This window comes from Saccopteryx bilineata, chromosome X (assembly GCF_036850765.1).
Source record: "Saccopteryx bilineata isolate mSacBil1 chromosome X, mSacBil1_pri_phased_curated, whole genome shotgun sequence".
Taxonomy (NCBI): Eukaryota; Metazoa; Chordata; class Mammalia; order Chiroptera; family Emballonuridae; genus Saccopteryx; species Saccopteryx bilineata.
Genome location: NC_089502.1, coordinates 78499474 through 78522430, shown reverse-complemented (window position 1 = coordinate 78522430; position 22957 = coordinate 78499474). Strand labels below are relative to the sequence as shown.

Here is a 22957-nt window from a genome sequence, read left to right as displayed (position 1 = left end):
ACAGTTCCTGAATTTGAGCATGATGAATGTTATAACTTTCCTATTATACAAACACAGGGTGGCTACCCTTTGAGAAGAACCCTTTGAGTTCATGTCCTAAAGCCTGAGAGCTTGCTTCAGACCATTGCTGTGAGCCAGTTTGAAATGGAGTGAAACTGTTTTGTTTCTGTCCCATGAACCTCTTGAGTTGAATGCCTGTTTGGTCAATCCAGTGCCTAGTTGCCACATTTACATTTAAGATGGAAATGTTATTTAGTATATTTAATGGAGAAGAATACTAGACTTCTTGTATGGAGTATTATTTCTAGTCATCGTTTGACAGTTGTAAGTTTCCTGAAAGCAGTGACCATGTTCTCTTCACCTCAGTAAACCCTACAGTGTTTACTCAACCAGAGGGTTACATTTTATATTACAATAATACTTATGGTATACTGGACCTTTATCCCCAAATGAGGTGGTATAGAGTTTTACTTTTCAAACTTCAATATTCATGCTATATTACCTAGGACCTGTTAAATGCAAACATTGATTTCAGTAAGTCCAATTGAAGCCTGAGATTATGCCTTTCTTGCAAGCTCCCTGTGATACAATATTGCCAGTCCAGGGAACACACTGAATAGCAAGGATCTAGAGCTATATTGCCCAATATAGTAGTCACCAGCACTTGGAATTTGGTTAGTCCAAATGAGATGCATTGTAAGTGTAAGATGCGCATTGGGATGCAAAGACTTACTAAGATATCTTAATAATTTTATATTGACTACAGTGGTACGTTGAGATATGAATTTAATTCATTCTGTAACCTAGCTCATAAGTCAGTCAACTCGTATATCAAACTGCTGATACTGGACCCATGCGCCAATGTGCCAACTAGCGGCAGCTTCCCGAATCACGACTCATATCTCAGAATTTCGTTCTGATCTCAAACAAAAATACGGACCAGGTCGCAGCTTGTATCTTTAAAAATTCGTATGTTGGTCTGTCCGTATCTCAAGGTACCACTGTATATGTTGAAATGATAATATTTTGAATAATTGTATTAAATAAAATATAGGGGTGGGGAAAAGTAGCTTTACAGTTATAAGACAAATAAATAATACAATAATTAAAAAATAATACTGAATAAACTCTGTTTCATGTACTCAAAACTGTAAACCTACTTTTGCCCACTGCTGAATATTCTTACTATTAACTTCACCTGCTTCTTTTTACATTTTTTTTTACTATCTTCCCTATGCTGCACTTTATATCCTCATCACTGATTTGTAACTACCAATTTGTACTTCTCAATCCCTTCACCTTTTTTTACTCAGCCACACTCACCTACCTCCCATCTGTCAACCTCAGTTTGTTTTCTATTTCTATGAGTTTCTTTGTTTTGTTTGTTCATTTATTTTGTTTTGGGTTTTTTTTTTAAGATTTCAAATACAAGTAAAATCATATGGTATTTGTCCTCTCTGACTTCTTTCACTTACCATAATAACCTCTAGGTCCATCATGTTGTTACAAATGATAATATTTCATTCTTTTCCACAGCCAAGTATTATTTCATTATATATGTGTTCTGCACCCCTTTTATCCAATTGTCTATCAATGGACACTTGGTTTGCTTCCACATCTAGGCTATTGTAAATAATGCTGCAATGAACATAGGGGTGCATGTGTCTTTTCAAATATGTGTTTTGGATTTCTTTGGATAAATACCCAGAAGTGGTATTTCTGGTTCATAAGGTAGGTCCATTTTTAATTTTTTGAGGAAACTCCAGGCTGTTTTCCATAGTGGATACACCGATTTACAATCCCACCAACAGTGAATGAGTATTGCCTTTTCTCCACATCCTCACCAACACTTGTTGTTTGTTGATTTATTGATGATAGCCACTCTGACAGATGTAAAATGGTAACTTCTTGTGGTTTAAGTTTGCGTTTCTCCAATCATTAGTAACATTGAGAATCCTTTGATATGTATGTTGGTCATGTGTATGTATTTTGGAAAGATAACAATTCAGATCCTCTGCCCATTTTTAATTGGATTGTTTGGGCTTTTTTTGTGTGTGTTATGTTGTATGCTTTCCTGATACATTAGGATATTAACTTCTTTTTTAATTTTTTTTCTTCTTTTTTTTTTTTTTTTTTTTTGAAGCCGGAAACGGGGAGAGACAGACAGACTCCCGCATGCGCCCGACCGGGATCCACCCGGCACGTCCACCAGGGGGCGACGCTCTGCCCACCAGGGGGCGATGCTCTGCCCCTCCAGGGCGTCACTCTGTTGCGACCAGAGCCACTCTAGCGCCTGGGGCAGAGGCCGAGGAGCCATCCCCAGCGCCCGGGCCATCCCCGCGCCAGTGGAGCCCTGGCTGTGGGAGGGGAAGAGAGAGACAGAGAGGAAGGAGAGGGGGAGGGGTAGAGAAGCAGATGGGCGCCTCTCCTGTGTGCCCTGGCCGGGAATCGAACCCGGGACTTCTGCACGCCAGGCCGACGCTCCACCACTGAGCCAATCGGCCAGGGCCTTCTTTTTTAATTTTTAAATTTTATTTAGAAAATTAACTTTAACACTGTGATATTGATCAATACGAGTACATAGGTTTCAGGCAAACATTTCTATAGGATTTGAACTGTTGATTACCACATCAACAATACAATGAACAAAAATCATATGACCCACCTGACCATGTGGTGGTGCAGTGGACAGAGCTTCAAAATGGGACCCAGAGGACCCAGGTTCAAAACCTCGAGGTTGCCAGCTTCAGCGCAGGCTCATCAGCCTTGAGCATGGAGTTGCTGACTTGAGTGTGGGATCATAGACATGACCCCATGGTTGCTGGCTTGAGCCCAGAGTTGCTGGCATGAGCAAGGATCACTTGCTCTGCTGTAGACCCCTCTGTCAAGGCACATATGAGAAAATAATCAATGAATAACTAAGGTGCCACAACAAAGAATTGATGCTTCTCATCTTTCTCCCTTCTGGTCTGTCTATCCCTATCTGTCCCTCTCTCTGTCTCTGTCACACACACAGACAAAATCATACAATCCTATCAATAGATGCAGAAAAAAAGGCATTTGGTAAGATACAACGTTCCTTTATATTCAAAACACACAAAAAATCATACTAAATGGTGAAAAAATGAATGTTTTTCCTCTAAAATCAGGAACAAAACAAGGCTGCCCACTCTCTGTACTCTTATTCAACATAGTACTGGAAGTTTTAGCCAGAGCAATCAGGCAAGAGAAAGAAATAAAAGGCATCCATATTGAGAAAGAAGTAAAGGTATCACTTTTTGCAGATGACATGATCCTGTATATAGAAAACCCTAAAGTCTCCATCAAAAAACTGTTTGAAGCAATAAACCAAGACAGTAAAGCCTCAGGATACAAAATCAATATACAAAAGTCCACTGCCTTCCTATATGCCAACAATGAAACATTGCAAAATGAACTAAAAGGAAAACACAATTCCTTTAACAATTGCAACAAAAAATAAAATACCTAGTAGTAAACTTAACAGATTTGAAGGACTTATATACTGAAAACTACAAAACATTATTAAAAGAAATTGAAAAAGACACAATTAAATGAAAATATATCCCCTGTTTATGAATTGGAAGAATCAACATAGGTAAAATGGCTATATTACCCAGAGCAATATATAAACTTAATGCAATCCCCATTGCCATTTTAAAAGAAATAGAACAAAATTACAATGCCACTTTAAAAGAAATAGAACAAAAAATTATCAGGTTTGTATGGAACCATAAAAAACTCCAAATAGTCAAAGAAATCCTGAAGAAAAGAATGAAGCCAAAGGTATCACACTACCTGACTTCAAATTATACTACAGAGCCACAATAATCAAAATAGCATGGTATTGGCAGAAAAACAGACATACAGATAGATGAAACAGAATCGAGAGCCCAGAAATAAAGCCACATATATATGGACAATTCATCTTTGACAAAGGAGCCAAAAACACACAATGGACAAAAGAGAGCCTCTTCAATAAATGGAGTTGGGAAAATTGGAAAACCACATGCAAAGAAATAAAACTTGACTACAGTTTGTCCCCATGCACAAAGATTAATTCAGAATAGATCAAAGACCTACATATAAGATCTGAAACAATAAATTACATAGAAGAAAACATAGGTGCTAAGGTCATAGGTCATGGACCTTGGCCATAGAGAACAATTTATAAATTTGCCTCCAAAGGCAAGGGAAGTTAAAGCAAAAATAAATGAATGGGACTATATCAATCTAAAAAGCTTCTGCGTAGCAAAAGAAAATTTAAAAAATAGGATATTAACTTCTTATACAATGTATTATTGGCAAATATCTTTGCCCATGAGGTAGATTGTCTTTCCTTTGGTTGATAGTTTTTTCCTGTTCAAAAACTTTTTAGTTTGAGGTAGTCCCATTTGTTTATTCATTTTTTGTCTCCCTTGCCTTAGAAATATATCATAAAAAATATTGCTAAGCCTGATCTGTGGTGGCGCAGTGGATAAAGCGTCGACCTGGAAATGCTGAGGTCGCCGGTTCAAAACCCTGGGCTTGTCTGGTCAAGGCACATATGGGAGTTGATGCTTCCAGCTCCTCCCCCCTGTCTCTCTCTCTTCTCTCTCTCTCTCTCTCTCTCTCTCTCTCTCTCCTCTTTAAAATGAATAAATAAAATAAATAAATAAATAAATAAATAATAAAAAAATATTGCTAAAAGAAATCAGAGGTTTATGGTTTTGAGTCTTACATTTAAGTCTTTAATCCATTTTGAGTTGATTCTTGTATATAGTGTAAGAAGGTGATCTAGTTTCATTCTTTTTTGCATGTATCTATCTGTCCAGTTTTCCCAACACCGTTTATTTTTTTAACTTATATTTTTTATTTTATTTAGAAGTTTAACAGGGTGACACTGATCAATAAGAGCACATTGGTTTCAGGTAAACAGTTCTCTAGCATTTGAATTGTTGATTATGTTGTACATCCATCACCTAAAGTCAAATCATTTTCTGTCACCATAAATTTGTATCTCTTTACTCCCTTGCCCCCATCCCTTTTCTTACCCCCCTCCCCCACATTCCCTTCCCCCTGGTAACCACTTCACTTTTTTTTTTTACAGAGACAGAATTAGAGAGAGGGATAGATAGGGACAGACAGACAGGAACGGAGAGAGACGAGAAGCATCAATCATCACTCCTTCATTGCGACACCTTAGTTGCTCATTGACTGCTCTCCCATATGTGCCTTGACCGCGGGCCCTCAGCAGACTGAGCAACCCCCTGTTTAAGCTAGCGACCCTGGGTCCAAGCTGGCGAGCTTTTTGCTCAAACCAGATGAGCCCGCACTCAAGCTGGCAACCTCAGGGTCTCGAACCTGGGTCCTCTGTGTCCCAGTCCGAAGCTCCATCCATTACGCCTACGCCTGGCCAGGCCACTTCACTTTTATCTATATTCATAAGTCTCAGTTTTATATACCACCTATGTGTGAAATCATATAGTTCTTAGCTTTTTCTGATTTACTAGTTCACTCATTATAATGTTCTCAAGGTCCATCCATGTTGTCCTAAATGTCGCTATGTCATGATGTCTTATGGCTGAGTAGTATTACATTGTATATATCTACCACATCTTCTTTATCCACTTCTCTATCGGGTGACACTTTGTTTCCATGTCTTGGCCAGCACCATTTATTAAATAGACGTTCGTTACCCCATTTGTATTCTTGCCTTTTTTGTTATAAATTAATTGAACATATAGATGTAGGTTTATTTCTGGACTCTCTATTCTGTTCTATTGATCTACATGTTTTTATGCCAGTATCATGTCATTTTGGTTACTATAACCTTGTAGTATAGTTTGATATTTATAGCATGATTTCTCCAACTTTGTTCTTCTTTCTCAAGATTGCTGTGGTTAATTGGCTTTTGTGGTTCTATATAAATTTTAGAATTATTTTTTCTAGTTCTCTGAAAAATGCCCCTGTTCTTTTAATAGGGATTGCATTAAGTCTGTAGATTGCTTTGCATGGTATTAACATTTTAATGATGTTAATTCTTCCTATCTACAAGCATAGTGTATTATTCCATATATCTATACCTTTAATTTCTTTCTTCAATGTCTTATAATTTGGGGGGATCTTTTACCTCCTTATATTTATTTATAGCAGTGGTTCTCAACCTTTCTAATGCCATGACCCCACAATACAGTTCCTCATGTTGTGGTGACCCCAAACCAAAAAACAATTTTGGTGGCTACTTCATAACTGTAATTTTGCTACAGTTATGATTCAGAATGTAAATACATGATATGCATTATGTATTCTCATTGCTACAAATCAAACATAATTTAAACATAATGATTAATCACAAAAACAATATTTAGTTATATATTGAAAAATATTTATTACTAATGGACCTCCTTACCTAGTGTATTGGGCTACCATTCCGTAAATAGCTGCTTAACTAATGGATCTGTTTTTTCCAGATTAGTGACAAGTTTTCTATATAGAACAGTGTGAACTACGTCATAGGATACACTGCAGTTTCTGCACAGCATGGTATCTTTCAGGGCTCTTTCACACTATAAAGCAGTGGTTTCTGCAGTGGAATCCACATCTCATTTACTTCAATGGGAGACCCGTGGATTCCGCAGAAGAAAGATCCCCTATAAGGCAGAAATGCAGTTCTGACACATTTCTTCCTTTCCTATTCAATTCAATGGGAGGCCACAGCAGATTCTGCTCAAATATAGAGCATGTTGCTTAATTTTTCCCACGCTAGAACTTTTCCTAGAGCAGAAAAATTCCAAAGGTGGAATCCGCCACCCCCAATAGACTGAAAGAGGCCTCACACTGAGGAATCTGCTATGCGGATTCTGCAGTGTAAAAGATCTGCCTCCTATAGAAGTCTATTGGGGGTAGTCATATCCTGGAATTCCTACGGGTCTACCATATTATGCTTTTTACTTAAAAAAAATTACATTTCTTTTGAATGCTGATGAACAAGAGACACCAAATCTGTTTAGCCTGCAAACTACTACCTTCTTTATTAGATCCAGCGAATAACACTGTTTTGCCTTTTTCCAAATAGCTCCAGATATATGGAAAAGATTTATATAGGCGGATGGGGAACCTCAAACCCCTCAGCGAGATTTTCTGAGCATGGCTTTTAAGATACCAAGAGGCAGAAAAAGCCCAATAGAGATTAGGGGAACTACCAGCTTTTAGGATATGCCCTTAAAGGCTCCAATGCCCCAAAGGGGTCTCATAGGATGCCATCTGGGTCCTGCTTCAGTAGTGGAAAGGAAGGTCATTGAGCTAAAGCCTGCCGGGCTTACATGCCTCTGCTGTGAGGAAACAGGGACACTGGAAGGTAGGCTTCCCCCTCGCTCCTCTAAGGGAGGGTTCAGTCTCTTCCAGCCCTGCTCCAGCCACCTATGACCTAACCTTGCCCAGAAAGCTGGGGTTGGCCACTGAAGGCTGAAGGTGCTCAGGGCCGTGGGCCCCATCTATGACACTGTGGACGAGCCTAGGGTATTTCTTCCAAGAAGCAGGTAAACTGTTCTCATTTGCACAAGGGCCACTTAACTATGTTTTGCCTGAATAGTCAGGTTTTTTATTCTTCCCTCAAAGATCTCTGTTGAGGGTGTCGATAGTTCTATTTTCTGCTGCTTTGCTTAATATATAGTGTTTCCTTTATCCCTCCTACCTCAATGCCCCACTTATATTTCAGGCTGAGACCTACTCCTAATTTAGAGCTCTCTTTCCCCCTTTTGCGAACTTCTATTATGAATCTACCTTTGCCACCCAGCTTAGTGTATCCCAAGGTTCTCTTTACCATGCCACAGTCGCAGAGATCCAGGGAAAAGCAATCTGCTCGCATCTCTCCAGGCAGAGAAGAACAGAAGCTCCATATCTACACATGCTGCAAATGGCTTTTCCAGTCTACATGAATCATTACCAGCTAGAAGCAGTGGTCATTGGGACTTGGACATGAGCTGCAAAGTATAGAATGGTGACAACAATTCCAGAGCTATGTGGACTTTTCCTGGATGTGGATTTTTCCTGGACTCCTGCTCCCTGTGACAGCTCCTCACATACTGAACTGTGGTTGGGTTGCATTTTTCAGGGATTTGCCATGGTAATGGGGCCAACTTGGACTTGGTGAACATGTTAAGGACACTACTCTTTTATGGATTCTTGATGTATTGGCCAAGAGTTTGCTTAAAGGCTTTTAATCACTGTAAAAAAATAGAAGACTGGATAAAGAAGATGGGGCACATATACACCGTGGTATACTATATTGATCTAGAAGAAATGATGACATCGAATCACTTACAGCAGAATGGTGGAATCTTGATAACATGCGGAGTGAAATAAGTGAATCAGAAAAAAACAAGAACTGCAGAATTCCATACATTGGTGGGACATAAAAGTGAGACTAAGAGACATGGACAGGAGTGTGGTGGTTATGGGGGGTGGGGGGAGGGAATGAGCGAGAGGGGGAGGGGGAGGGGTACAAACTGGATAGAGGTTGATGGAGGACGATCTCTCTTTGGGTGATGGGTATACAACAGAACTAAATGACAAGATAACCTGGAAATGTTTTCTTTGAATATATGTACCCTGATTTATTGATATCACCCTATTAAAATAAAAATTTATTTATTAAAATAAATGTATAAATAAAGTGACAAAAATTGTTAAATAAAATTAAAAACAAATTTCTGAATTGAAAGGAATAATAGCTGAAATGAAAAATTCACTAGACATGCTCAACTATATTTGAGCAGTCAGAAAAAAAGAATCAGTAAACTTGAAAACAAGTCAATTAATATTATGCAGCCTAAGGAACAATCCTGAAGAAAAAGAATGAAGCTGGAGGTATCACACTACCTGACTTCAAATTATACTACAGAGCCACAATAATCAAAACAGCATACTACTGGCAGAAAAACAGACATACGGACCAAAGGAACAGAATCAAGAGCTCAGAAATAAAACCACATATGTATGGACAAATCATCTTTGACAAAGGATCCAAAAACACACAATGAAGAAAGCCTCTTTAATAAATGGTACTGGGAAAATTGGAAAACCACATGCAAAAGAATGAAACTTAACTACAGTTTGTCCCCCTGCACAAAAATTAATTTAAAATGGATCAAAGACCTAAATATAAGATCTGAAACAATAAATTACATAAAAGAAAACATAAGTGCTAACCTCATATACCTTAGCCATAGAGAACAATTTATGAATTTGATCCCAAAGGCAAGGCAAGTAAAGGTAAGAATAAAGGAATAGGACTATATCAAACTAAAAAGCTTCTGCACAACAAAAGAAAGTGACAAAAAAACAAATAGGCAGCCAACTAAATGAGAGATCATATGTGCAAACAACAGCTCCAATAAAGGGATAATATCCAAAATATACAAAGAACTCACAGTGCTCAGTGACAAACAATCCAATTAAAAATGGGGAGAGAGTCCTGGCCATTTGGCTCAGTGGTGGAGTGTTGGCCCGGTGTGTGGATGTATTGGGTTTGATTCCCAACTAGGGTACACAGGAGAAGCATATATCTGCTTATCCACCCCTCACCCTCTTGCATCTCTCTCTCTCTCTCTTTCACCTCCTGCAGCCAAGGCTCAAATGGAGTAAGTTGGCCCCTGGGGCTGAGGATGGCTCCATGGCCTCTGCCTCAGGCTCTAAGAAGAGCTCAGTTGCTGAGCAATGAAACAATGCCCCAGATGGGCAGAGCATCACCCCCTAGTGTGCTTGCCAGATAGATCTGGTCAGGGCACATGCAAGAGTCTGTTTGCTTCCCCTCCTCTCACTTAATAAAAAAAAAATGGGTAGAGGACCTGAACAGACACTTTTCCCAAGAAGACATACAAATGGCCACAGATACATGAAAAGATGTTCATCTTCACTAGCTATTCAAGAAATGCAAATCAAAACTACAATGAGACACAAGAAGATGGCAATGGAGTAGGCGGACGTACCCACTTCCACCTCCCAGAACCAAAGTGGATTACAAACTAATTTTAAGAACCATCATCTGGAAAAACCAACTTTGGACTAAACTAAGAGGACTCTTCAACCAAGGAACACTGAAGAAGCCACACTGAGACTGGTAGGAAAATCAGAAACGTGGAGAGGGCTGCCCAGCTCCCTGGAGTGAACGGCATCTGGGAGAGGCTCACGTGGTGGGAAGTGAGTTTAGCAGAGAGTCCCAGGAACAAAGCCCCAGCCTACAGTCCCAGAGCCTAGAAGAGGTGTATGGACAGTATTTTAGCTGGAAACAAGTCAGGATACTGTTTGTGAGGAAGAGACTGATTTCTCAGACCCAGGATTCTTCTTAAAGGGACCACACAGAACACCTCTCTCACAACCACTCACCCGGGGCTCTGGGGGACAGGGAGAGAGGACAGGACCAGAGTAGCAGGGAGAGAGTGTAATCTAGAAGGCAGAGGGAGAAACACTTTTTTTTATGTATTTGTTGGTTGATTTTTCTTTTTTTTTTTAATAATTTTATTTTTTTAATGGGGTGACATCAATAAATCAGGATACATATATTCAAAGATAACAAGTCCAGGTTATCTTGTCGTTCAATTATGTTGCATACCCACCACCCAAAGTCAGATTGTCCTCTGTCACCTTCTATCCTGTTTTGTTTGTGCCCCACCCCCTTTCCCTCTCCCATTTCCCCCTCCCCCCCCCGTAACCACCACACTCTTATCAATGTCTCTTAGTTCCACTATTATGTCCCACCTACGTATGGAATAATACAGTTTCTGGTTTTTTCTGATTTACATATTTCGCTTTGTATCATGTTATCAAGATCCCACCATTTTGCTGTAAATGTTCCAATGTCATCATTTCTTATGGCTGAGTAGTATTCCATAGTGTATATGTGCCACATCTTCTTTATCCAGTCATCTATTGATGGGCTTTTTGGTTGTTTCCATGTCCTGGCCACTGTGAACAATGCTGCAATAAACATGGGGCTGCATGTGTCTTTACGTATCAATGTTTCTGAGTTTTTGGGATATATACCCAGTAGAGGGATTGCTGGGTCATAACGTAGTTCTATTTTCAGTTTTTTGAGGATCCACCATACTTTCTTCCATAATGGTTGTACTACTTTACATTCCCACCAACAGTGGATGAGGGTTACTTTTTCTCCACAGCCTCTCCAACATTTGCTATTACCTGTCTTGCTAATAACAGCTAATCGAACAGGTGTGAGGTGGTATCTCATTGCCATTTTGATTTGCATTGGGAGAAACATTTTGAGAGACAGCCACTGTAACCTCTGGGACGAGTCACTCCCCAAATCTGAAGCGAATATTTCCCCTGGAAACAGCAATACCAGCAAAGGGAAGCAGGACACCAGCCAAACAAGCTCTCCTGTGGCACTCAGAGCAGAGTCGCTTAGGGGGGAGCTTTCGGGACTACAGTAATGAGTCTTAGGGTCTGAGCTGCAGCATCCCCATCCACATGGCTAAAGGCTCGCCGGAGAGCAGGCAGCAGCAGGCGTGGAAGCGTGGTTCTGTCGGCAAGGGCGGAAGCTGGCTGGCCACCACTGAGGCCCAGATGTGAGCTCAGTCTTGCCCGGGTGGGGAGGAGGGGGCATGCAAAAGTGGTCAAGCCCAGCTGCGTGCTGTCTGTAATCCAGCATGTGGGAGAAGGGCAGGAGCCCCGGAAGGGGTAGAGAACCGCCCTTGAGCAAGGGTGCAGGAGCACAGCCTTGACCCGCCCACGGAACCAAGGCTTGTGGCCTGACTTGGGAGCCAGCTCCTCCCACGGGGGTGGAGCCAAAAGCCCAGAACAGGCAGAGTCCCACTACTGAGTGTGGGCACACAGTCCCGCCCAGCCTGTGGAGCCAAGGCTTCCAGTCCTCCCACGAACGGGCTCCTTCTGCAAGGCCAGGGCGAAAGCCTGGAATCAGGCAGATACCTGCAGCTGAGCAAAGGTGCTCACCCCTGCCCTCAGGGCCAAGCACAATGCCACCTGTGGGGGCGGGGCAAAAGCCAAGTCCACTGGGGCTTATACACCCGAGCACATGATCACAGCCACTCCCATGAAGGAGAGGTGGAGACCACAGCAACAGCCCCAGTGGGCAGGCACCGGCAATGCCCATACCCGAACACCCTAGGCAGCAGCAGCAGAGGGAGTGGGGGCCTGCAGACAGACCACACCTAGGGAACACAGAGGTCACACCCAGTGGACTCCAGTGGCCCAAACCTTCTTTTACCAGACAGAATGAGAAGGCAGAGAAATGCAACACAAATGAATCAAGAGTAATCCCCAGAAAAGGATCTGAATGAGTCAGATATAACCAAATTACCAGATGCAGAGTTTAAAATAACAATTGTTAGGATGCTCAAAGATATTAGAACAACAATAGATGGTCATTATGAACACCTAAATAAAAAGATAGCAAATATAAAAAAGGACATTGAAATAATAAAAAAGAATCAGTCATAAATGACAAATACAATATCAGAAATGAAGAACATAATGGAAGGAATTAAAAGCAGGATGGATGAAGCTGAGAATCAAATCAGTGAGTTAGAGGACAAGATAAATGAAGGCATGGAAGCAGAGAAGATAAAAGAAAAGAGACTCAAAAAGTCTGAGGAAACTCTTAAGAGAGCTCTGTGACAACATGAAGAGAAATAACATCTGCATCATAGGGATTCCTGAAGAAGAAGAGAAAGAACAAGGGATAGAGACTTTGTTCAATCATATCATAGCTGAAAACTTCCCTCAATTAAGGCAGGAAAACATCTCACAAGTTCATGAAGCACAAAGAACCCCATTAAAGAGAAACCCAAAAAAATCTATACCAAGACACATCATAATTAAAATACCAAAGCTAAGTGATAAAGAGAAAATATTAAAAGGTGCTAGAGAAAAAAAGACTATCACCTACAAAGGAGCCCCCATAAGGATGACTTCTGACTTCTTAACAGAAACACTTGAGGCCGGAAGGGAATGGCAAGAAATATTCAAAGTAATGCAGAACAAGAGCCTACAACCAAGACTACTTTATCCAGCAAGGCTATCGTTTAAAATTGAAGGAGAAATAAAAAGCTTTCCAGACAAAAAAAAACTCAAGGAATTCACTACAACCAAACCAAGGCTGCAAGAAATGCTAAGGGGCCTGTTGTGAACAGATCAAAGGAGAAAAAGAATATAGCAAAAGAGGAGTAGTTTTAAAAAATAAAATGTTAATAAACAATTACATATCAATAATAACCTTAAATATAAATGGATTAAATGATCTGATCAAAAGACATAGGGTAGCTGAGTGGATAAGAAAACAGGACCCATACATATGCTGTCTACAAGAGACACACCTTAAAACAAAAGATGCACATAGACTGAAGATAAAAGGATGCAAAAAATATTTTATGCAAATGAAAATGAAAAAAAAAGCTGGGGTAGCAAAACTACAATGAGATACCACCGCTGTTAGATTGACTGTTATCAACAAGACAGGTAATAACAAGTGTTGAAGAGGCTGTGGAGAAAAAAGAACCTCATTCACTGCTGGTGGGAATGTAAACTGGTACAGCCATTATGGAAGAAAGTATTGTGGGATCTCAAAAAATTAAGAATAGAACTACCATTTGACCCAGAAATCCTTCTACTGTGTATCTACCCAAAAAACTAAAAAATATTGGTACGTAAAAACACATGGACCCCCATGTTCATCGCAGCATTATTCACAGTAGCCAAGACATGTCCAAGGTGGATAGGATAAAGATGTGGTACATATACACAATGGGATACTACTCAGTCATAAGAAATCATGACATAGTGACATTTACAACATATATGGACCTTGAAAACATACTGAGTGAAATAAGTAAATCAGAAAAAGCTAAGAACTGCATAATTTCACACATAAGTGGGATATAAAACTGAGACTCATAGACATAGATAAAAGTAAAGTAGTTACCAGGGTGAGGGAGATGTGGCACAGGAGGTAGGGGAAGGGTGTAAAGAAGGACAAATATAAGGTAATGGAAAATAATTTGACATTGGGTGATGGTTGTACAACATCAGGGGTCCCCAAACTTTTGACACAGGGGGCCAGTTCACTGTCCCTCAGACCGTTGGAGGGCCAGACTATAAAAAAAAACTATGAACAAATCCCTATGCACACTGCACATATCTTATTTTAAAGTAAAAAAACAAAATGGGAACAAATACAATATTTAAAATAAAGAACAAGTAAATTTAAATAAATAAACTGACCAGTATTTCAATGGGAACTATGCTCCTCTCACTGACCACCAGTGAAAGAGGTGCCCCTTCCGGAAGTGTGGCGGGGGCCGGATAAATGGCTTCAGGGGGCCACATGCGGCCTGTGGGCTGTAGTTTGGGGACCCCTGTACAACATCATCAACCATTCAAATGCTATAGAAAGGTTTACCTGAAACATATATACTCTTAATAATCAATGTTACCTTGTTAAATTTAATTTTTTAAGTAAATTTTTACAAAAAGGAGAAGAAATTAAAAATAATTTTAAGTAAATGAACAGTGCTTCAGCGACCTGTGTGACAGTATCAAGTGTACCAACAAACACATAGTGGGAGTCCCAGTAGAAGAGAAAAAGGAAAATTAAATATTAAAATAATCATCCAAACTTACCAAATTTAATGAAAGGTATTGATCTATACATCCAAATAGCTCAACAGATTCAAAGTAAAATGAACTCAGAGATCCACATTGAGACACATCATAAACTCTATATGATTTATAACACTATTTTATAGAACTTGGGTGTTTTTTTTTTTGGAAGAGAGACTTAGCAAAAGAAGAGAATGGATGTATTTAATATCTACTTATAACTTCAGAAAACTGAAATAAGAATATGAAGAGAATCATTACGAAATTATTTAGCATAATTTTACACTGGTGGCCATCAAATATATATATATAAAAATCACTGTTCACAAAATACTAAATATCTTGAAAACCTAATCTAATCTTAAAATTAATCCATATGAGGATAATTTCACTAAGAATAAGGAGAGCAATAAACTAACTTTTACAGTATTATAAAAATTCATACAAGAATATTTTAATCAACAATGCTGGGTTTTTTTAATGAAAAACGTGAGAATACTCATGCTAAAACAACAACAAATACCTATCATACAGAATACTGAAGTAATATTAATGTCACTATAGGAACTACAATTAAACCAAGTCCATTAGCCCTCTTTGTTAAATATTCACTATTAATAAATAAAAATAAGATTTAAATTATTTTCCTACATACCTCCTACTCTATGGGAGGTTAAAGTACTTAATTTATTGAATGTATTAATGTCACTACTACTCTTATAAACTGCAAAACGTTTTAAAATATACAGTTTCATATATCCCCCTTACTATTCAGGTCCTTAGCCCATTTCTTAATTGGATTGTTTGTTTGGTTTTGAGTTTTATAAGGTTCTTATGAATGTTGGGTATTAAGCCATTATCAGATATATCGGAGAATATGTTCTCCCATTCAGTGAATTGTCTTTTAATTTTGTTGATGGTTTACTTTGCTATGCAAAACTTTTTAGTTTGATGTAGTACCATTTGTTTATTTTTTTTTCATTTCCATTACCTGAGGAGATATATCATTAAAAAAATATTGCAATGAGAAATGTCAGAGATTTTACTGCCTATGTTTTCTTCTAGGAGTTTTATGGTTTCAAGTCTAACATTTAAGTCATTAACCCATTTTGAGGTTATTTTTGTGTATGGTATAATAAGGTGATCTAGTTTTATTTTTTACATGTATCTGTCTACTTTTTCCAACATCATTTATTGAATAGACTATCTTTACCTTGTTGTATGTTTTTGCCACCTTTGTCAAACATTAATTGACTATAAAGGTGTAGGCTTATTTCTAGGCTCTCTATTTTGTTCCATTGATCTATATGTCTGTTTTTATGCTAGTACCATGCTATTTTGATTACTGTGGTCTTGTAGTAGAGTTTGATACCAGGTAGCATAATTCCTCCAACTTTGTTCTTTCTCAAGTTTTCTTTGGCTATTCAGGGTCTTTTGTGGTTTCATATAAATTTTTTGAATATTTCTTCTAATTTTGTGAAATACTCCATTGGTATCTTGATAAGAATTGCTTTTAATCTATAGGTTGCATTAGGTAGTATGGACATTTTAATTATGTTAATTTTTATGAAAAAATGTTCAGTGTCACTAATCATCAAAAAATACAAATTAAAACTACAATAAGATATCATCTCATATTTGTCAGAGTGGCTATCATCAATAAATCAACAAATAAGTGTTGATGGGGATGTGGAGAAAAGGGAACCCTTGTGCACTATTGGTGGACAGATTGGTACAGCCAATGTGGAAAGCAGTTTGAAGTTACTTCAAAATTAAAAATGTAACTGCTTTATCACCCAGCAATTCCACTTCTGGAAGTATATCTAAAAAACCCAAAATACTAATTCAAAAGAATTTATGCACCCCTAAATTCACTGCAGCATTATTTACAGTAGCCAAGATTTGAAAGCAGCCCAAGTGCCCATCAGTAGATGAGAGGATAAAAAAGCTGTGGTACACAATAGAATACTTCTCAGTCATAAAAAAGAAGAAATCTTACCTTTTGCAACAGCATGGATGAATCTGGAAAGCATTAGGCTAAGTGAAATAAGCCAGTCAGAGAAAGGCAAGTACCATATATTTTACTTATATGTGGAATCTAATTAACAAAGTGAACTAACAAGCAGAAAAGAAACTAACAAGCATAGATACAGGTAAGAAACTGACAGCTGTCAAAAGTTATAGGAAATGAGGGCTGGATGGAAAAGGTGAAGGGATTGAGCCAAGAAAAAAACTTAGACACAAACAAGAGTATGGGAAAAATAGGGGGGTAGAAGAGGGTAAAGGGTGATACATGGTGACAGAAGGAGACTTGACATGGGGTGGTGGACACACAATATAACATACAGATGATGTATTATAGAACTGTACACCTAAAACCTATATAATCTTTTAACCAAAGTCACTTCAATAAATTCAATTAAAAAAGAAAAAAATGATAAAATTAAAACCAAGATTATGTCAAGAAAATAAAAACTAAATAAAGGTGGTTAGTAGAATTCTGCAAAGCAGAATGTAGCACAATTTGATCATTTTCTTCAAAATGAAGATATTTATCCATCTCTGATTAATACCAATCTTAAGACATTTAAATGTCAACATCTAAGTCTGAACATGTCAAAACCTTGAATTGGTTCTGACTCTTTTTTTTTTGCTACCTTGCAGAATTCCAGTGAGAAACTTTGGAGTCTCTCTTACTAATTTCTTCATTTCCTATATTCAGTCTGTCCCAAAGTCAAAATAGTTATTCTTTTGATTTGTCTTTTCAAATTCATCTCCTTCTTCCCCATATCTCACTAACTCCAGCTGCAAATAGAGCTTCCAAATTTATGTTCCTAAACGTTATATCCATTCTGTAGTCTGCTCAAAAAAAAAAAACAAAACAAAACAAAAAAAAAAACAATGGCTTTCTGTAGTCTACACTTTGAGTGCCAGCCTATCCTTGCTCTTCTTTCCATGTGCTGCATACCCATATTTCCCACTTCCATTTCCATCCTCCAAATGCAAATACTGTTTCAGACCGATTTGTTTACCACATTATATCCCACTTTCATGTGTTGGCCAATGAAGTTTGCCTCTGTAGTTGGTTGAATAGTGGCCCTAATGATATGTCTGCCTCCTAATCCCCAGAATCTGTAAATATGGATTTATATAGCCAAAGAGTGGGTATTACATTAGATGGCAAAACATATAATTATATTTAGAATCCTGAAAGAAGGAGCTTATCCTGGATTATCCAGGTGGGCTCTAAATCCATGATAAGTGTCTTTGGAAGAGAGAAGCAGAAGGAAAGTTAACATGATGAAAATTGGTTATGTTGCCACAAATTAAGGAGTTTCAAAGATTGCCAGTAAACACCAGAAACTAGAAGAGTCAAGGAATTGATTCTCCCTTAGATTCTTGGGAGGGAGTATGGTCATGATGACATATTTATTTCAAACTTAGGGTCTTCAGAACTATGAGAGAATTACTATTGTTTTAAGATACCCAGTATGTGTTCATTTATTATAGCAGCCCTAGAAAGCAAATATGCCCCTCCTTTGTAGCATGTGATGCTATTTGGTAATATTTTAACCTCAATAAAACTTTGCAAAATTGGAGTAGTCTTTTCCTGCTGCTGCTTTATCAACTGAGTTCATGAAATATTCAAAATCCTTTGTTGTCATTTCCATAATTTTCACAGCATCTTCACCAGGAGTAGATTCCATCTCAAGAAACCATTTTCTGTGCTCACCATCAGAAGTAACTTCCCATCTATTACAGGTTTATCCTGAGATTGCAGCATTCAGTCCCATCTTTAGGCTCTACTTCCAGTTCTAGTTTTCTTGCTATTTGCACCATGACCATGTCTGCAGTTATTTCCTCCACTGAAGTCTTGAATCCCTCAAAGCCACCCATCAGGATTGTAGTCAATTTCTTCCAAACTCTTGTTAATGCTGATATTTTGGCCTCTTCCCATAATCAGAAGTGTTCTTAATGGCACCTAGAATGGTAAATCCTTTCCAGAAGATTTTTAATTTACTCTGCCCAGATCTATCAGAAGAATCACTCTGTATGGCAACTATAGCCTTGCAAAATATATTTCTTAAATAATAAGGCTTGAAAGTTAAAATTACTCCTTGACCCATAGGCTATAGAATGGATGTGATGTTAGCAGGCAGGTAAACAACACTAATCTCATTGTGCATCTCCATCAGAGCTCTTGGGTAACCAGGTGCATTGTCAGTGAGCAGTAATATTTTGAAAGGAATCTCTTTTTCTGAGCATTAGGCCTCAACAGTGGCCTTAAAATATTCAGTAAACTATGTTGTAAACAGATGTACTGTCACCCAGGCTTTGTTTTTCTATTTATAGAGCACAAGCAGAGTATATTTAGCATAACTCTTAAGAGCCTGGGATTTTCAGAACAGTAAATGAACATTGGCTTCAACTTAATGTCATCATCAGCATTAACTCCTAACATGAGAGTCAGCCAGTCCTTTGAGGCTTTGAAGCTAGGCATTGAAAGCTGAGGTAGGCTGAAAGGTAGGCCTCTTGTGCCAAACAAGCTAGGCCTCTTGTGCCTCTCTAACTATGGTGGTCCTAGGTGATATCTTCTGATATAAGGCTCTTTACTTATACTGAAACTCTGTTGTCTAGCATAGCTACCTTCATTAATTATCTCAGTTAGATCTTCAGGATAACTTGCTGCAGCTTCTACATCAACACCTGCTGCTTCACCTTATACTTTTGTTATGGAGATGGCTTCTTTCCTTCAACCTCATGAACCAACTTCTGTTAGCTTCAAATTTTTCTTCTGTGGCTCATTCACCTTTTTCAGCCTTCATAGAATTGGGGAGAGTTAGGGCCTTGCTCTAGCTTAGGCTTTGGTTTAAGAGAAACTTATTAGTGGCTTGATCTTCTATCCAGACCACCAAAATGTAAAATGTTCTTCAGATTAGCAATAAGGATGTTTCTCTTTTTTTATCATTTGTGTGATTACTGGAGTAGCACTTTAAATTTTTTTCAGTAACTTTTCCTTTGCATTCACAATTGGGCTGTTTGGCACAAGAGGCCTAGCTTTCAGCCTACCTCAGCTTTCAAATACCTTCCTCACTAGCTTAATAATTTCTAATTTTTTATTTAAAATGACAGATATATTCTTTCTCTTGAACACTTAGAGGCCATTATAGGGTTATTAATTGGCCTAATTTGAATATTATTTTGTCTTAGGAGATAAGGAGGACAGGGAGAGAGACAGGGTAATGACTGGTAGAGCAGTCAAACATATACATTTGTCAGTTAAGTGTCTTATATGAGTATAATTCATGGTACCCAAAACAATTATAGTAGTAATATCAAATATAACTAATTACAGATCACCATAACAAATACAATAATAATGAAAAAGTTTGAAACTGTGAAAATTACCAAAATGTGACACAGAAACACAAATTGAGTAATTGCCGTTGGAAAAATGGCACTAATAGACTTGCTCAATATAGCCACAAATCTTCTATTTGTTTTTTTTAAAAAAGCAATATCCATGAAGCACAATAAAGCAAAATGCAATAAAGCAAGGTATACCCATGATAAAAAGTTAGAACAAAAATAAGTAGAGAGTAGAAAAATAGAGAAAACTAATAAAACCAAATCTGATTCTTTGAAAAGATCAATAAAATTGTCAAACCTTTAGACAGACTGACAAGGGAGAGGTGAAAGATGATTCAAAGTACTAAAATCAGAAATAGGAGTGGGAAACATTACTATCAACCCTACAGAAATAAAAGAGTATAAGTGAATATTATGAACAACTGTATGTTAAATAACATAACCTACATATAATAAATAAATTCCTAGAAAGACACACACAACAGAAACTAGCTCAAGAAAAAATAGAAAAATCTAAATAAACCTGTAGCAAGTAAAAGAGATTGAATTAATATTTTTCAAAATCTCACAAAGAAAACCCAGACACTTATGGTTTAGCTGGTTAATTCTACCAAAAATTTAAAGACTTAACACCAATCCTTCATTTAAAAAAAAGTAGAAGAATAGGTAACACTTCCCCATGCATTCTGTGAAGACAAAATTACCTTGCTACCAAAACTAAACAAAAATTTCACAAAAAACTACCCACCAATATGTCTTATGAATATGGATACAAAAATTCTCAAAAAATACTAGTAAACCAAGGCCAACAATATATAAAAAGGATTATATACCATGACCAAGTAGGATTTATCACAGGAATGTAAAGTCATTATAGCATCTGAAAAGTAATTAATGAAATACACCACATGAATAGAATAAAAAACAAAAACATAATGACCTCAGTAGACACAGAAAAATCATTTAACAATATCCTGTACTCTTTCATCATAAAAACACAACAAATTAGGAATACCAAATTGATCTACCAGTTCAACATAATCCCTATCAAAATCTCAGCTAGTTTTCCCTTTTTAAAATAAATTGACAGACTGAACCTAAAATTCATATGGAAATACAGGGTACCTAGAATATACAAAACAATCTTGAGAAAGAATAAAGTTAGAGGGCCCACCCTTCCTGATTTCAAAACATACTCTAGCACTGCAGTAGTAGCTGAACTAGATTGTCTAGCACTCTAGACAGTGGTATTGACATGCAGGGGTACATATAGATCAATGGAATAGAATAGAGTCCAGAAATAAACACATTCATCTGTGGCCGATTGATTTTTGATAAGAGCACCAAGACTATTCAATGGGAAATGAATAGTCTTTTCAAAAAATGCTGCTAAGACAACTGAATATCCTTATGCAAAAGATTGAAGTTGGACCCTTGCCTCACACCATATATAAAAATTAACTCAAAATGGATCAAAGAAATACCTAAATGTAAGAGCTAAAAGTATAATACTCTTAGAAGAAATATAGGTGTAAATTTTCATAACCACGGATTTGTTTCTTTGATATGTCATCCAACACCCAAGCTCCAAAAGCAAACAAACAAACAAAAACAAATAATGCTCTTACCATACACACATAAAAAACATAAATTGAACATCATCAAAATTAAATAACTTTGTAAGTCAAAGAACAGTATCAAGAAAGTGAAAAGACAACCCACAGAACAGGAGAAAATATTTACAAATCATATCTCTGATAAGGGACTTATATCCAGAATATATTTTAAAACTTTTGCAATTCAATAATAAAAAGCAAAATTACCCAATTTAAAAATGGGTGAAAGGATATGAATTGTTATTTCATCAGAGATGTACAAATGGCCAATGAATAAATGAAGAAAAAATGTTCAATATCACTAATCATTAGGGAAATGCAAATCAGAACCACTATGAAATAAAGCCTCACTCTTACTAGAATGGCTATAATCAAAAAGATAGACAAGAGCAAGTGTTGGCAAGAATGTGGAGAAATTCGAACCCCATACATTATTGGTGGGAATGTAAAATGGTGCAGCCACTTTTAAAAGCAGTCTGATAGTTCTTCAAAAAGTTAAATGTAGCCCTGGCCGGTTGGCTCAGCGGTAGAGTGTCGGCCTAGCGTGCGGAGGACCCGGGTTCGATTCCCGGCCAGGGCACATAGGAGAAGCGCCCATTTGCTTCTCCACCCCTCCGCCGCGCTTTCCTCTCTGTCTCTCTCTTCCCCTCCCGCAGCCAAGGCTCCATTGGAGCAAAGATGGCCCGGGCGCTGGGCATGGCTCTGTGGCCTCTGCCTCAGGCGCTAGAGTGGCTCTGGTCGCAATATGGCAACGCCCAGGATGGGCAGAGCATCGCCCCTTGGGGGGCAGAGCACCGCCCCTGGTGGGCGTGCCGGGTGGATCCCAGTCGGGTGCATGCGGGAGTCTGTCTGACTGTCTCTCCCTGTTTCCAGCTTCAGAAAAATGGAAAAAAAAAAAAAAAAGTTAAATGTAGAGTTATCACATCACCCAGAAATTCCACTCCTATGTCTGTAACCTCATATGTTCACACAAAAACTTGTACACAAATTTTAAAAAATGGTAACAACCCAAATGTTCATCAACTGATGAGTGGATAAACAAAAAGTGGTATATCCATACAATAGAATATTATTCAGCCATGAAAAAGAATAAAGTACTGATGCAAACTATAACATGGTTGAACCTTGAAAACATGCCCAGTCAAATAAGCCAGACACAAAAGACTACATGTTATATCACTCCTTTATATTAAATGTCCAGAATAAGCAGATCTGTAGGTACAGAAAGATTAGTGATTATTGGGGATGGGGAGGGGAAATGAATGCTTAATAGATAAGATAAAGGGGTTATTTTGATAAGTGATTAAAATATTCTGGAATTAGTGGTGATGGTTACA

General features: G+C 38.0%; 1 protein-coding gene across 6 annotated transcripts in view; it reads left to right on the top strand.

The window, feature by feature from the left end:
- Window positions 1-22957, top strand: part of HDAC8 (histone deacetylase 8) — a 290590-nt gene that overhangs the window by 220934 nt on the left and 46699 nt on the right. The window contains exon 11 of one of the 6 annotated variants that reach the window (XM_066249911.1): window positions 5108-5134. The exons of the other annotated variants lie outside the window; for them this stretch is intronic. Within the exon in view, the coding sequence (XP_066106008.1) occupies window positions 5108-5119 (12 nt within the window). The 3' untranslated portion in view covers window positions 5120-5134. Of the gene's footprint in view, window positions 1-5107; window positions 5135-22957 lie in introns of those variants that run through there. 6 annotated transcript variants of the gene reach the window in all.